Source organism: Zeugodacus cucurbitae, chromosome 5 (assembly GCF_028554725.1).
Source record: "Zeugodacus cucurbitae isolate PBARC_wt_2022May chromosome 5, idZeuCucr1.2, whole genome shotgun sequence".
Lineage (NCBI taxonomy): Eukaryota > Metazoa > Arthropoda > Insecta > Diptera > Tephritidae > Zeugodacus > Zeugodacus cucurbitae.
Genome location: NC_071670.1, coordinates 45573060 through 45590914, shown reverse-complemented (window position 1 = coordinate 45590914; position 17855 = coordinate 45573060). Strand labels below are relative to the sequence as shown.

The 17855-nt window shown below is 34.1% G+C and overlaps 1 protein-coding gene across 6 annotated transcripts in view; it reads right to left on the bottom strand.

Annotated features, from left to right (window-relative positions):
* LOC105213758 (frequenin-1) overlaps window positions 1–17855 on the bottom strand; it is a 151139-nt gene that overhangs the window by 5251 nt on the left and 128033 nt on the right. For all 6 annotated transcript variants that reach the window (XM_054231827.1, XM_054231826.1, XM_054231830.1 and 3 more), the window contains 5 exons: window positions 10132–10156; window positions 8225–8273; window positions 2844–2933; window positions 2159–2237; window positions 77–165 (listed from right to left, as the gene is read on the bottom strand). In XM_054231827.1, coding sequence (XP_054087802.1) covers window positions 77–165; window positions 2159–2237; window positions 2844–2933; window positions 8225–8273; window positions 10132–10156 — 332 coding nt within the window. The remainder of the gene's footprint in view (window positions 1–76; window positions 166–2158; window positions 2238–2843; window positions 2934–8224; window positions 8274–10131; window positions 10157–17855) is intronic.

Here is a 17855-nt window from a genome sequence, read left to right as displayed (position 1 = left end):
AACTACATCAAATAATGAGTTGGAAATAATCAAGTAATCTTTAAATATCTATCTAAAAGTAACTTAATTCACTTACCACCATTTGATATATTGCATCCACTATGTTATACATTTCTTCTCTCGTTATGTAGCCATCATTGTCCACATCGTAGAGTCGGAATGCCCCTAAAATATTGAAAATATATTTTATAAATTATTTAAATCTTTAAATCATATTAATTATTATAAGTAATATTACTTGTTTCAAAATTAAGAAAAATTATAAAATAATTCTATGTATGTAAAGGGTATTTCAAAAGGAATTCAACTTTAAGAGCGCTACGTCCAATTTATGGTCGGCTCATTTCTGGCCGAATGGATTCTTTGATAAGCAAAAGAAAATTGTGATTTGTACGTCAGTACAAAAAAAAATTGCCAGTACGTGTGGACTACTCCATGATTTATCATTGTATCCTGAAATAATTTCTGTTTTGTGCGGCTTAAGGGCCGGCGGCGTCATTGGGCCGTATTTCTTCCGTGATGAGCAAAACCGGCATTTTACTGTAAAGCGGAAAATACACTTGCAGAATTGTTCATACATTATTTCATTGCAATCTTTGAAGTGAGCGGACGTTATGGCATCGAATGATGAAATTGTGACGCTGCTTGTGATTTCGGTATACGCTCAAAAAAAAAGGAAGCAACGCTTTTGCTGCGAACAATTTTATAAAGATTTTTACTGAATTCTCTCCTGTGGGAGTTTCATATAACTTTAAGGGTTGTTCTATATATTCAAAAAAGGCTCTTGCCGTGAACATTATAACTCTTTATTAAAATCAATAAACCAAAAATATTTCAACAGTAAATGGATACATCTAGTTAATGATTGAAGGAAAAAATTTATATTAAAATTTCAATTTTTGACAGATTTTTAACAAAAAAGAAAACTAAAATTGTCGGCATATTTTGACTCAAATAGTTGTAATAAAAGAATATATATAATCCTTGGTTCATTAACTAGATAATGTTACTGCAAAGAAATGTGCAAAATTTGAACAAAATCGCTTCATAAATTTTCGAAATACAACCTTCAAGTACAAAAACGAAGTAAGAATGAGATCAGTCTACGTACCACAATATACACTTTGAAAACGATGTAAAGTGGACTGCCTATTTTAGTTGAAGCGGTTGCAAACATGTCTAGTTTTCTAATTTTCACTTGCCAGACCTTAATTTTCATGCAATTTTAAAATTATTGATTCATCCATTTTAGTCTTTCGACTAAAACGGGATTTTAAAGAAGTAGTTTTCGATCTGATAAAGCCTTCCTATGCTCGAAATGGTTTGATTAAAGAATATGCTCATAATACTGGAATATTTGTAGATCCTTAGGGGTTTTCTTACTCTGCGAATAGTATTTTCACATCGCATTAACCGGCTTTCTCAATACTGGCCATTTCTAACCGATGCTATTGAATCTTCGTTTGTATTATTAGCACAATAGGGTCCCAGAAACAGTCTCTCAATCACCGAGAGATGGCTTTTAATTTGTACGATTTTTAATGGATCTGGTAAAATCAAAGATAATCAAATTATAAGTACTGACGTTTACTAACTTTTAAGAGCAGTGCTTTGGAGAGAACATTATAATTGATCGAGTAATCGGAAATTAAACACTTTGAGTTAGAAAAATATATTTCCGTCTATTGATAGATTTCTTAAATTGTTATTGTCTGTATCTAACCGTATATTCTAATCTCAATGGAAGAAGAAGAAGGAGTGGAGGAGTAGTCTAGAATTATGAACTTTTGAAACGCACCATTTAACTTCAATGTTTTTCAAAAATACTTTCCAGGTTTTGTCGAATAACATTATGAGATTGCTGTGAGCGGACAGAAGACCTTCCTCACCACTTCTTAATAAGTGTTGGCCTGTGTTAGATATAGTAGTATTTCTTACTTTAGTAACCAGACTTATTATACTATACTTTATTTTTGCTAGATTTTTTTCTGCGTGTTTTTTGTTTGGAACACCACTGTACGATAATATAATAGTCTAGTGAAGCAAATTATATATATTCTTATTTATAAACTAAAAGCTCTGCTTTAATATTCACACTAACAACTAATGGTATGAAAAATTAATAAAGTAGATTTTCTGTTCGAATATTCATACTCACATTGCAGCTTTTCATCCAGGTTACCGCGCGATGTAATCGATAACGCTCGTATGAACTCCTCAAACTCAATCGCACCATCCTGCAATGCAACAGAACAGAGACAAACAAAAAGGACAAGAAAAGAGAGAGAGAGAGAAATTATTGGCAGCAGAGTAGTTGAAAGCAAATAGGCAGCAGTAGTTAAGCATGAAATAGAAAATTCAAAGAAAAGAGAGAATTTAAAATGTTTAGTGCATTTTTCTTGATAATCAATTTAAAAGCACAATAACTATTAAATTTCAGTAAGTTAATGTACATATAACGGTATTTATGTGTTTCGAGAAATTTTAAAGAAATTTCAGCTTTAGTAAATTGATTGCATTCAATTGAATTGAATAAAATTGAATTGCATTGCACGGCATGAAATCGATTGTATTAATAAATGAGCTGCCAATTCAAATAAAAGCAACAGTAAAACCAATGTTTGCTGTCAGAATATAGTATATGTATGTATAAGTGTAGCGGGTCGAGGTGTAGCGGGTCGAGGTGTAGCTGAGCCAAGTGAATGGACAGCAACGAGACAGTGAAATAATGGTTTTGTTGTTGCTTTTTGTAGACATTCAACATTTTTTATTATTATTTGCTATATTTCTGTATGTGTGTGTGTATGTGTATATGTGTGTCTTCCGCTCAGCATGTTACTCACCTCATTCTCATCGAAAACACGAAACACCAGCGATGCGAATTTACTGGGATCTCCTTGCGGGAAGAATTGTTTGTAAATTTTAATAAAACCCTGTAAAGTATAATGAAGAAGAATAAGAATAAGAGCGTGAAAAAGCACATAAATACAAAATTCGTAAAATTACAACAGTAAATAATGAAAACAAATCTGTCGAGGAAAGTCAGCGCAACTGCCATGTGTCGGTCTGTTGTGGGCGTTGAACAGACAAATATACTATATTTATAAATGCTTTTGTGTGAAGGTGTCGGTGTTTGTGTTTTTGGTGCTGTGTATGAGTGAAAACCGTTTTATGACCAACAGGGAAACATGAAAGTTAGCAAAGTGTGGCGCCATGTTGTTTGCTTTATTATTATTATTATTATTTTTAGCTTGTACATTCGTATTCTGCATTTTACTTCTTGTGTTCAACAACACTTGTTATTGTTGCTGCGAATTATTAGTTTTAAAAATTAAGCAATTTTATTTTGTATATAAATAAAATGCACAGTGGGTAGGTGTATGTCGTAAATGAAATGAGTAAATCCTTTTTTTTCACTTTTTTAACTGAAAAAATTTGGACATTCAATATATATTTTCTCATTATGAACGTTTGAAGAAGAGTTGATGTAAAAATAAATGCTTTTCTCAACTAATTTTCCTATACTACTACTTTAACTATATTTCATTTAATCCTATGCTAGTGATTTCAGAAGAGGCATTAAAAATGTTCTCCCAGTAAGGTATAAAATCTTTTATAAAAAACGGTAACTTCCGAACGACATTACTGAAGTATTTGGCCGACAACTCGAGAAAAAGAGATTTGTTTCTGGAGAATGTTTTAGGAGGTCTCTGAGGTTATAGGAGCACCTTGTTATTTACTACATAATGTTGGTTTCTGTGCCCCTATTCTTGTGGGACATTGTGTGTTTTTGAAAGTTTTCTACTTGGAAACATTTTTCAAAGAATTTTTAAAAAAGTTTTTGGAGAAGAGACAAATATTTGCGAGAAAACTTGGTGTCATGAAGATTTAATCAGTCATAGGGGCCTTTCATTTTAAGAATTTGAAGACCGTGTGTAGTAAACAAAAATATTTTATCAATCTCAACATATAGAAGATAGAATCAAGTTATCATGAACAATGGCTCCAAAATAATAATAAATCCCTAAATACGAAGAGAAGGCAGAAACTGTATACTACAAAAATTTAAGGGGTTAGCGGTTGTCGGGATTTTCTAAAAATCAATTTTTTGCTTTTTCGTTAAGGGTAATATCTTAAAAATATTCCCTGAAAATTTGAAGTTGATCCGATAATTACTTTTCAAGTTATTCAACAAATAACAAAGAGCGATCGGGAACTCCAAAACGATAATGTAAAACTTTAAATACGTTTTTCTCAAAATTAAGTTTATTGAACTGGTGACAACTGTAACTCGCTCAGTAGATTTTAATGAAATTTATATAGGTTTTAGAATACGTAATAATCCTGGGTCTGATCGAAGTTCTTTTTGTTTTGCAAAAATTTCGATGTTTAATATCAAATAACTCTTGATTTTTTCACTAAAGTTTACACAAAATTTCCTGAGGCCGCCATTTTGTTAATTTTAGGTAATAAAACTAATTTGTTTTATCCGATTGATTGGAGATTCATCGCTCCAAGGACTTATGATTGCCACCTCAAGGGTCTTTTTTGAACTGGGTCAACACAAATAGCTATATGTTTAGAAATTATAATTTTTTTTTCAAATTTTCGTGACTTCAATTAAAAACATTGTGTAATAATGCCATATAACAACATGATTAGAAAGCAAAATAAAATTACTGTAAATTCTCATTTTTTCGTGCCCCTGACTAACCCATAACCCCTTAAAACAAATGCATTACATAATTAAATATTAAATAATCTAAGCACCTACTATTTACACCTCAATTGTCAAAATCATGAAATGATGCTAAATGTGGTGAAATTGGGCATTCATCAGCTCATAAAACATATTAATTTCATTCATTTCAGATTTTCATAACGTCCTAATAAATATTTTTTGTAGATTCTCTTAAGCATACGATAAGGAGAAATGCCTCTTCCTCCAACAATTTCAAATACTTATAACATTTTTTTTTCATGAAACATCGAGCAATAATGATTTTGTTCAAACGATATATTAAGTTTGACTTACAAATATTATTATTTTTAACTAAAGCCACCTACGAATGATAGTTATTACCTTTTATTACACTTGAAAATCATTTCGAAGTTATGAAATGCTGAAATTTAGAGATCAATTTTACATATTATATTAATTTATCTTTTATTCGTATACATTTTTATTTTCTATTATCCACAAATTTTATATACTTTTATATGAGCCCTCGCTACGCCGTTATGTTAAATTTTACAACTTTGCTATCGATTTTATAAATTTGTTTACAACCAACAGTGCTCTTAAATTCGCACCACTGCAGCTATCCTTCAACTTAAACTACTTTGCAATCATAAATTCTATTTACCAGGCATACTTTTCGGCGCAAAGTCATTGGAGCGTAGAAAATCCATTTGTTGTTATTATTTTAACTGTCGAGTTACAACGTGGGCGTCTGCTTACGTAACTGGTACAGCAGTAAAAAGAGAACAGCTGACGCTCAAGTGCCAAGCGATATGATTTTTAGCATATTCCGAACCAAGCCATCAAAAGCAAAACAGTCAGAGGAAAAATAATGACGAAGGAATTTTAGTAATTCAAAAATAATTGAGAAATAAAAATTTATTTATTTTAGTTCTAATAAGGGTTCCGTCCATACAAATTTCTGGGTGAGTTCGGTGTAAAACACAGTTAAAGCATATAGTGCCAGGACGTATTACTCATCAGGCTACGTAAGACGAGTTTACTACCAAATTTGGTACTCGATCTTCGATTAGAATGGTCGATGTCAGCTGAGAGTTTAGAATATGATCCTGATCGTAGGTCAATAGATTGAAATTCTTCGAAGCTAGGAAAATGGTGTTACAAGCTCCAACTCATTATACCAAGTTGAAGTAAAATATTATGTTACCTTAACTGAAAGGGCTTTCAGATAGACTTGAAGTTTAGTTTAGTTCGTATGGTAAGTTTTGAAATGATACGATGAAGATACAGCAAACACCGATCTTCCATGGGATTACCATTACAATTTACTTAGTTAGTTAAAACTGACAGCCGTAAGCCCATCAACCATTCAACCTCAACTCGTGCTTAAATCAACACTTCTGTACATATTCATAACTCGAAATACAACATTGTATAATACAACTACAACCAACATTGCTGTTGATGTTAAACATTAAAATTTTTTTCATAAAAAACAAACAACAACTACTACTACAGTCAGACACTATTTTCCACTCTTTTCCAAGTGGTTACGTAAGTGGGTACATACTCGAATTTACGTATTCGTATATGTTTACTGCCTCTCGTAAAAGTTGCAAATCCCAGTGCTATAAAGTGTGCGGCGGCAGCAGGGGTATAAGCAGAAATTTAAATCTTTCGTTATGGTTTATGGTGTTAACCGTTAACCACAACAACTTTTTGTTTATTTTCTGCTGTTTTTTTTGTTTGTTTTTGCTTTATTTTGTTTTGCTGCAGAATTTTGTGGGCAGCTTGCACACGCTTGGCGAATTTTATGCTTTTCTCGGATTTTGCGTTTTCACTCACATAGCAAATTAGCCAACAAATGAGCGTTTTGTTTCGCAAAATTTCTCAGAAACTTAGTTGTGGTAAATACAATTGGTGATAAAAGTTAAGTAAAACAAATCGAAAAGGGCTAAGGTCGAGCGCCGTCGAATAACAGACGCTGTAGCAATGGGTTTGAAATGAAGACGAAATGTATTTAGATATAAGATTATTACAAATAAAAAATGTTGGAAATCAATATTCACTCTAAGGTGACCTTGTGCTACATTGACGGCAAATTACATTCTTCTATAGGACGAGCGATTATTCATTAATTCTTAGAATGTGGATTGTGGCGACGTCCTGTTGGTACCATATATTGTCCAAGTCCATATCATCCCATACGGTCGAAAAATATTCTGTTAGCATTGAGCGGTAGCGATTCCCGTTCACAGTAACGTGCCGGTCTTGATCATCACGGAATTAATACGTCCCAATGACGCCGGCCTATAAACCGCACCAAACCGTATTTTTGCGGGATGCAATGGTAACTAACTCATGGAGTGCGTGTGGATTGCTGCCTGACCAATAACGCATATTATGCTTATTTCCGAAGCCATTCATCCAGAAATGAGCCTCATCGCTACGTAAGACTAAGTGCTCTTAAAGTTGAGGCCACTGACTCCGATTTTCAGTAGCAAATTTTAATAATTTCGACTCGTTGTTGGATCCTATATCTTTCCATGATGAAATGACAAACCTTACTGAAGAGAAATGTCAAAAGAGCGGGAAAAAATATGGTGTCGTTTACTGTAACTATCGGTTACTTTTGTAGCGTCTCTTTTAAAAAGCCCTTTACTATTTTGCATGATACATGTTTTTCGAAACATTCTTAACCGATGATATTAATATAGATTATCTAACAAATTTCATGAAAATTTCTTTAGACTTTCGAATTACTTCCAGCGGCAATGCTTTTGAAAACTGAATCAAACACTAACCAATCATGAACATTGGGACAAAGTTTGGATAATTCTAAATTGTATGTGACTTAAGGAATCGACCGATTGGGAGCTAAAGTGGCACACAGATTAGAATAGGCTCCAGGTCAAACTATGTTATCCAACATATTTCCTAGATTTCTTTGGAGTCTAAACTATCTCGATCAACTTAATTCTAATTATGTTCAAAATCATTTTGTGGATATTTTTGATGTTTTCATCTATATATGTCTCTTTGGGATGTCTACTTGGGCCGTAGTCTTAAGAGCTCATATGGTTTGTAATGAAATTAGAAAATGGTTGCTTCGCCTGATACAGAATTCCGACAAAATCTTGTAGAAAAATTGTATTTCAATTGCCATAAGAAATTCCTTTTATATTTTATTTCAAATCTCAGATCTTGCGTCTCTAAGAAGCTACTATTCAAGTATTTTTCCTGATCCAATAGCCTACGTCGAAAGCTGAGAAATCTGTATTTTTTTCTGTTTGGATGTTATGTCTATCTACATTCAATTACATTTCTTCAAATTGTACTCTTTTATATATACAGTGCGAACTTTTCAGTCTTTCTGACATTACATGGTATGCATACAATTAGAAACTAGTCCATAATAGGTTATGCAATGACGATTTATTGAACTTGAGTTTTGTGAGGTTGTAATTCATGTTTAGTGTTTATCTTAAAACAAAATGTTAAATCATATATAAATTTACTTACTTGTTCTGTCAGCAGACCATTCGGACAGTCTTTCAGAAAACCTTTGTGCCTTTAAGTGTGGGAAGAAAACAAATATTTATTAAGTATCTTAAATGAATTCAAATTAATATACAGATAGCTTCTATACTAAAGCTTATAATGGTATCATTTGTATCTGTCCATAATAGGGTGTCTCAATATTCCCTATATTTTTTATACCGATACAGATACATTTTCCTACCTTTTGTTGGTTTAAGATATCGCTGTACCTGGGAGTAAAAATGCAGTTAGTAGAGGAGTCGAAGCTATTCTTGCTACCCTTAAAAATATTCAATGAAGGAACCTCAGAATGAAAATAAATGCGATCTTGAAAAGTCCGTCTTTTTCAGATGATAAGTTTTCGAGTGAATAATTATATTTCTAATAGTGGTCAAATAAAGTCCAGCAAATTTGTTTTCTAGAATTGGTATAGATGAAATCACTAAAAGCAGGCTTTTATATGGAATGACCCTCTTTAAATGAGCAGAGTACTCTAACTTGAAGCTCTACTTACTTCTCAAGCGAATAAGAGTAATGCAAATTGCATATTAATTATATCACCCTTTTATAATTTTCAAGAAGAAGGCGTTTAATTGCGATTTACGCGAAAAGTTTATAGGAGAGCACTGAAATTAACTTTTTTATATTAAAATGTAAACCCTTAAAATGGCTTGCGTCGCATTTATTATAAGATTACACATTTTCGGTCAAAAGAAAAGTGCTAACAGATTAAGCGAGTTAATATTGTGCAACATACTTTGGCATTGTTTACAGCAATTTATTTTGTTAATACACAAATCCGCTGAAAATTCGCGTTTACTTGCGACGTCTTGTAAACTGCCATGACAACCGGTGTTGCCAACAGCAAGGCGGGTAATTAAAATTCATTTAATCTAAAGCAAATGCCTTTTTCAAACTAATTAAAATTCCATTTGGAATAATTTGCCACAAAAATTTCACGCTTGTCGCATAACACACTTACAAACACACTTAGAGCATTTCGGAGTGTTTGAATATATGTGCATGTGTGTGTGTCTCTAATGGGCGCACAAGGATACCGTTAGATAATGTAAGCAGAAAGTCGCATAATCTGCTACTTATGACTAATCCACCTGTTTGCTTGTGCAGCGCAAAACAAAGAGAAAGAGAGTGAATGAGAGAGAATGGAGTCATTTACCACACTTTTTCGGCAACCAAATTGGGTCGGCACATGGAGTGAAGTAAAAAATTGCTGTCATCTTTCATTTAAATAAAATTTTGGTTTGCTGTTTTGCTGTGGGAGAGACACACACGCACACACTCAAGCAGCTCTGTATGTGTGTGCTTGTGTTTTTTAATGCGTTTGAATTGAATTATACCGTCTGCTTTGGTGCACTAATTCAATCTGGCAATAAGCAACGTGTGGCGCAAGAATTTCGGAAGTAAGCTTAACAGCCAACAGCTGGCTGATGTGTGGCTTTGCTTTGATTCCTTGTTGTTTCTGTTGTTGTTGTGCTGCTGTGGTCGGTAAATTTTCATACAAGTTGTGGCATGACAGTAATGCGGTTACTTAATGCCGACAGCGGCTTGTTTAATACACCGTAATCGCACACAAACACACATATATTAATATTTTTGGAATGTGAAGGAATTTTAAAAATGCTTGCTGTTGAGGTATAGTGTAATTTTTCTTGAATTTTGTGGCATAAGCGGGGGTTTTATTGCCTTTGCCAGAAGATCTGCTGTCCTTTTGACTGCTTGACAATTTTAAAATTTTCCTTTGATATTATTTTTCGCAATTTTTCTTTGCTCTTTCTTTAATTCAATGTTGGCTTAGTGTATATGGTATTTTTTTAAAGCTAATTGAATTACTTGCCATAAATGTTATGAGTTAATTATGTCGTACTCACCATTGCCTGATTTCTTTTTCTGTGACTGTAAAGAGACGAGAAGAGATAATAAAGCATTTAGTGGGATCTTAAAAATAATAATACATTTATATTTTTATAGTATAATTTAGAACGAAGAAGGAGAGAGAGAATCTGAAATATTAATCACAAGCAGACATTAAACAGTCTGAATTACAAATATTATACGAACATATTTTTAAAAATAAAAATGTTTAATTAACTAAATTTTCATACAATTTTGGTACAGTTTTAAACTTTTTATACTCTCGCAACAGATGTTGCTAAAGAGAGTATTTTTGTTCACATAACGGTTGTTTGTAACACCCAAAACTAAACGAGATAGATATAGGGTTATATATACCAAAGTGATCAGGGTGAAGAGTGGAGTTCAAATCCGAATGTCTGTCTGTCCGTCTGTCCGTCGGCCCGTCCGTCCGTCTGTACGTCTGTGCAAGCTGTAACTTGAGTAAAAATTAAGATATCTTGATGAAACTTGGCACTCTTATTTCTTGTCACCATAGGAAGGTTGCTTTCGAAAATGAGCAAAATCGGACCACTGCCACGCCCACAAAATGGCGAAAACCGAAAACACATAAAGTGCCATAACTAAGCCATAAATAAAGCTATGGAAATAAAATTTGGTATGAAGGATCGCACTATGAAGGGGCATATTTGGATGTAATTTTTTTGGGGAAGTGGGCGTGGCCCCGCCCCTACCAAGTTTTTTGTACATATCTCGCAAACAAATAGAGTTATATAAACCAAACTTTCTGCAGTCGTTTTTTTTAGGCACTACAAAAATGAAAGAAATCGGATCATAACCACGCCCACCTCCCATACAAAAGTTAGGTTGAAAATTACTAAAGGTGGGTTAACTTACTAACGAAAAACGTCAGAAACACTAAATTTCACATAGGAAATGGCAGATGAAAGCAGCACTCAGATTTTTTTACAAAATGGAAAATGGCCGTGCCGTCGCCCACTTATGGGTCAAAAACCATATCTCAGGAACTACTCGACCGATTTCAATGAAACTTGGTTTGCAATAGTTTCCTTACATCCCAATGATATGTTTTGAAAATAGGCCAAATCGCTTCACAACCACGCCTACTTCCTATATACCAGAACCTTGAAGACAATCTGAATCGTTTACTTTACAGTATATAAAGTAAGTACTAGTGAAGATATCGGTGCAGAACTTTGCACAAATACTATGTTAATAGTGTGGCAGCCCCATTCTAAAAATCGCCGAAATCGGACCATAGGTTTTTAAAGCTCCATATATCGAACACGAGGACCTTGGTGCTTCTAACCTAATATTATGGTTTCCAACTTTCAAGGGACTTTATACAATATATATGACGATTATGTGGGTCAAATTGGGTATTATATAATATACATAAATAAAGTTAAATAAAGAAATTGCGAGAGTCTAAAATGTTCGGTTACACCCTTACTTGGTAGCCCTTCCTTACTTGTTAAATTTATTTTTTCAATACGAGAGTAACAGAGACCGGGAATTGCAATATCAATGATAACAATATGTAATAGGGATATTCAGACCAGCTTTGCTAATTCGTTAGTAGTTTTTACGTGCATTTTGTTTTTGTAAAATTAACAAATTATTTTGCTTCCGAGTAACGAAGCATCAGTCTGACAAGTTTGATTATTTTTTAGTTACTTGTTTTGCGTCCCTGCTTTAAAAATTCATTTAATTTTTTCCCAAACTTATTTTAACAAAGTATCAGCTAACAAATTGCCAGTTCAACAGATTCGGTCAGAATACCCTTAAAGTTTCCACATATCCATCCGATCTTTGAATACAATGTAGTATATTTTGGCGATTTGAATGAAATTCGGCACATCTAAAGATTTCCAGTGTAAAATAACCAAAAACTATAGGATATTCAATGATATTTCTATTTTTTCTCAAATAGCTCTCCAGAGGTATTTTTTAAACGCCTCAGAGTTCGACGGCCTAGTGCGAGCTTGTATATTTCTAATATTTAGTTCCTCAAACCACTGCAAACGCTCCGTACTCGACTCTTACTTGGCTGGTTTTGAAATTTTGTTCAGCATGCAGCTGCGAGCACTCGTTACTCGACTCTCTGGCACGCGATTGCGATGTGAAGAGCATGACTTGCAAATCGATTTTCAGTTTCAGATTAAGATTCTCCATCACGGAGTCTTTTTGATACCCTCACCTGGACTATTTCCAGAAAGTTTAGATTCTAGCAAAAAATATAGCTTCGGGGTACTCGAGGTGAATGTAGCTTTCGAATGGTGGTGTTTTTGAAATCGGCACAATAGTTTTCGAGTTTATTCATTACAAACATATATACAAATCTTTCCTCTTTATAATAAAAAAGAATAGATTATTGCAACCTCAAGTCCATTGAATCCAACTAACAATCGAATTTTTGTGGAGTCTTCCGACTACAATGTAGGATAACAACCCGCAGAGTTGCATCCCAGAATTTTATTTTGTTTAGCAAATCGTTCTAAATCAACGCTTTAATCGAGCAAATGTTAATTGATCAATTAACTCCTGTGCGAATAGGATATAACACTCAGCAGCTAACTAATTCTTTGATTTTTCAGATTAAAAGCTACAAGAGAGACTAAGCTAATTTTCCATGTTCAAATAATACAATTGGTTGAGGCAATTAAGAAGTTAATTGAATCAATTTAGCTAAAACAATTGGAATTGGACAGTTGTACAATTTTTATAAAAAATATACTGAAATATCTTAAAATTAGCAAATAATTAGAAAAGAGTCGAAACATTTTAAATTAGTAGTTATTACTGTACATAATATATATACATTTTAACTTCCCTAACTCGAATCATCATAATCCACGACAAAACTTCGAGTTAGAGATACGCCCGTGTTAGGGATGGTAATTTGTATGAAATGTGACTTCTATGGCCAATTCGAATTATGGAGAACTTCGAGTTATGGAAGTTCAACTGTAAATATCTTACGACAGAAATACAGAAATGAAAATTTCTTTCTGGATGGAATTGTATTTCGATTTTTTTTATATCAATTGAGACTTTTAAATCAATTAAGTGTGAATTAAACACTAATTTAGCAATTAGTTGACTTTGCACGGTAATAGAAGAAGAAAAATTATGCTGAACGATGTCTTAATTGCTCAATTAAAGTATCTTTGGACAAGATACTAAATAAAAAATGGGTTGATTGGAACTTGATTATACATAGTCTACTTTGATTCAATACCTACAATGTTAGCCTCGTATCTGCCGAATTCTAGTCTTCCTTAGTTTCCTAACTCAATATCGTGGGAGTTAAACACAATAACCTTGTAACCATGCAAGCCAGAGAGACCAAAATAATTTCAATAAGCACAATTTTTATATTTTTATATTTTTTAAGTCAACACAATCAACGTCTTATGATAATTTCTTTGCACTTCTATAATCCTTCTAAAAAGAGGAAACTACTTGAAGCATTCATGGCTGAATATGACAATATTTTTATAATGAAATTGGCAAATAACCCCAATTATAGTAAGTAATACTTGAGCTTAAAACGAAATTCCGCATTTTAAAATAACTCAATTTGGCAAAATTCACAACTGTTGATTATCTAATTGAAGGACACTCGTCAGTGTCATTACACAATACATAAATAAATAAATAAGCAATGCGAAAACTCGTATGACTTGCTATTGAAAGCCAAAAGAAATCAAAACACTTGAGACACGAGCGCACAATTTGGACTTCCTTTTTTTTGCCTTTGTGTGCCTCCTTTTCGCTGAGAAGCCAATTCTATTCAGTCACTATCAAACATACAATCAGTTTGCATGTCATTGTATGGATGGAAATTGCTTGGGTGCTCAATTCATGGCGTCACAGCTATTAAATTGCTACTCAGGTGTCTATAACTTTACAGTATGTGGTTGGGAACGCGGGTGTCATGTGTTTCCTTATTGTGCGGCTATCAATTTGGCATGCAAAGCTATTTATTTTATAAATGGCAAAATGAAGTCATAGACAACATTCATAAGTAGCGGGACGTTTGTTTATTTAATGGCGATAGCTGTATATATATATGTGGGTAATATACTAATATACTTCTTAAATACCAATTGTACATTTATTTTATTGTTTATTTATTAAAATATAATAAATTGTTATTATTATTTGGAATATTGAGTGATATCAAAGAAATTATTTTTTATTTAAATTTAATAAAAAAAAATTGTTGATATATTAGGTTGGCAAATATCTCCCTTCCCTTATTTGCGAAGAACTCGGACAGCCACTTTTCAGAAGCCGAGTTCAACTTTACACCACCAAGGACGTTCGCCATGGACAGCAACAGGTGGTAATCCCTTGGCAATCCCATCCGAGCTCCCGTAGCTTCCGAGGAGTCATCAACGAAGTGTGTGGTCTGACGTTGGAACACTACACCCTTCCTGTTGGCCAATTCTGAAGGCTTCTGGTCGATCGCCTGCTTCAAGCGGTCCAGTTAGGCCATATGGGAGCAGTTCATAGTGGATGATTCACTTCCAATCACACCAAACACACAGCAAAACCTTCCAGGCCGTCAATCCCGGCTTTGCCACTGTTTGGAATGATTCACCGGTCTTCGACCACTACCGTTTTTGCTTGCTATTGTCGTATGTGATCCATTTTTCGTCGCCAGTTACCATCCGCTTCAAAAATGGGTCGAGTTCGTTCCGTTTCAGCAGCATAGATGTATAGTATTGCCAGCTACGAGCTTTGTAGCGCTTTATACTTAGCCGCGAAGTCCAAAAGACAAACTTAACTTAATTACATCATCATGTTGGCAATTATGTATCTCGAGTATATTCCATATAATAAACTGATAATTAAAAATATTTTTTTTACCAAAAAACTTTAAACTCACTTAAATTTCAATTCAGATATTTAATCCTCATATTCAATACATTTCAATTCAATAGCCACAATTAAACAAAAAAGTTAACAAAACCACAATCCACATTGCTATGTGCAGTGGAAACTTTACTGCAAACCACAAATACACAAGCGATAATAGAAACCACAGCATACTATTGGGTAAACATAAATACACACAAGTTTTACGCTGCGTATACGCAACTTCTGTTAAGTACCATTTATCACTGAGCCCAGTGAAGCGCCTGTGCCAAACGAAATGAATGATAAATAAACGCAATCAAAAGGAAACGAATTCAAAAAAAAATCAAGAAAAAAAATCACAGCTCACACTCACACACAAACCATAATGAAATCGTCATTAATCCATCGCCGTCACATACAGAGCACTAGAGCGCAGGAAGAAGCAGACAATGAAATCCGATAAGAAGATTTTGTGTGCGCTTCTTTTGATGCGAGCTGCTTTTTTTTATTGAGTGGCTACAAAGTTGGTTGGTAAAAAAAAAAAATCATAGAAATGGCATGAATGAATGCGAAGTAAAAACTTTTCGTCCGTCAGTTCATTGAAATCAGCTATTTGTGAGCAGGTGACAATATAGACATACAAACACATGCAACTGCTTTGGGTGCGGTTATTGGCACGCCCACAGATAGATAGGTGTGCTGATAAAGAGTATATACCGCTGTGTTAAGGTGCATGCAATCAGACATACGCGTTTCTCTTTGCCTTTGCCGCTTTTAAGGTCTTAATTCGTTGTCGTTTTGGGACAGTCAACATGCTTCAGCTATTCATGACCGAAACTCATTGCGAGGGTAATGGGCGCTTGTGTAAATAGTAATTTAGTATGGTAGGGTTTACTTAAAAGTAAAAAAAAGGTTATTTTTGGGAAAAGGTACTTAGTTTTTGTTAAGTGATTTCCGGTTGGAAATATACTAGCATGTTTTTTGTGTTAAAGTGTCGATATTTCTATGTATAATTTTATCGTTCCTTTTATATTTTTGTCTTGTTTGAATTTCTCTTTTTCCGTTGAAGCAGTTACCTAAGGAGGACCTATTGTAATTACTTCGAAATATTGCTTTGTTAGAGGAAATGTGTAAATTAAGATCCGCTTGAAAATTCACAGAAAATATTTTTCAGTTCTACTTGTTTTCTTACTTTTCTCTCTCAGTTTTACTTGTTTTCATACATTTTATTTCTACTGATAAATATGCATAATACAAATAATTAATTGATTTATTTGTTTAAAGTTTTCTTTATCCAAAACTTTTTCTATATTTCGGGAACGGATTGAGTTCGCAACAACGAATTTGTCTACATCCACAATTTGATATGTCGCTGGCATCTTCAAAATGTTCAAGAAGCTGGCTTCAAGACGACATTTGCAGTCAAGGAAATTTCGCTATCGTTACGTCGTGAAGTGTCGTCGTCTATATGTTCAAAGCATGACTAAATAACAAAACTACTATTTTCACACAAGGAGTGGAAAAATATGTTTTCATAAAAATAAAAATATTAGATTGGCAAATATCTCCCTTCCGTCTTTTTGTCTTTTGAATTTCGTGACTATGTATAAAGCGCTACAGAGCTCGTATCTGGCAATACTATACTTCTTTGAAAGGTCTTGACATAACCTACAAAACGACGCTATGCATGATTAGTTTGGATATTGCGTTCAACAGTTATAGACGTGTAAACATGGAGTTCACCAACGCCGAAATTCGGGCTATTTTAAAATTTTCCATCGTTAAAGACAAATCCGATAGAGAAACGTTCCGTGAGATTAAGCGGGTGAAAACGACACCACGGATAAGCCAGTCGGCGGACACCGATCAAATCATGGAAAACATCGAGTTCGACCGGCAAGTCACCAAAAACATTTTAAACCGTCTGCAGAAGGTTGGATACACAAAATTTTTGGACCAAATCAACGAAAGAACTTGATCTATTTCTGCAGCGGATGGTGACTGGCGACGAAAAATGGATCACATACGACAATATCAAGCGAAAACGGTCATGGTCGAAGGCCGGTGAATCGACCCAAACAGCGGCCAAGCCGGGATTGACGGAAACATCGCTTATGAGTTGCTCCCATGTGGCCAGACGCTTAATTCTACCATCTACTGCGAACAAGTGGACCGCTTGGCCCAGGGTGTAGTGTTCCACTAGGAAAACGCCAGATTACACACTTCGTTTATGACTCGTCATAAGGGAGGTGTTATCTCATCCACCACATAGCCCGGTCATAGCGCCTGTAACTGTCCATAGCGAACGCCCTTGGTGGTGTAAAGTTGAACTCAAAAGAGGCTTCTGAAAAGTGGCTGTCCGAGTTCTTCGCAAATAAGGAGGAGGCTTCTATGAGGGGTGTATTATGAAGTTGCCATCTAGATGGAAACAGATTATCAAACAAAACGGCGCATATTTGAACTTAATCCGATCACTGTAACACTTTTTATAAAGCATTGCATATAGAGCAAAAAAACGGGAGATATTTGCTAACCTAATATGTTTTTTCCAAAATTTTGAACATTCCTGAACACCTGTAAATCCAACCAATACCCCATATCATTTATCATTTGGTGCGCAAACAGCTTCGTTAATAAATTATTTTACTAAGAATGTTGCCTACTTAATGGGTTATCCCATGATAAGGACTGTTTTTTAGGAATTTTTCAGATTTTTTTTTTTTATTTTGAGGTTTAAGTTTATTATTCATTAAGGATTTCGACAGTATAGATATAAATTTTAAGCTAAAAATATTATGTAGAACATGAGTTACAGCGTTCTGAACACCCTCGCCTAGAAAAAATGTGTTGG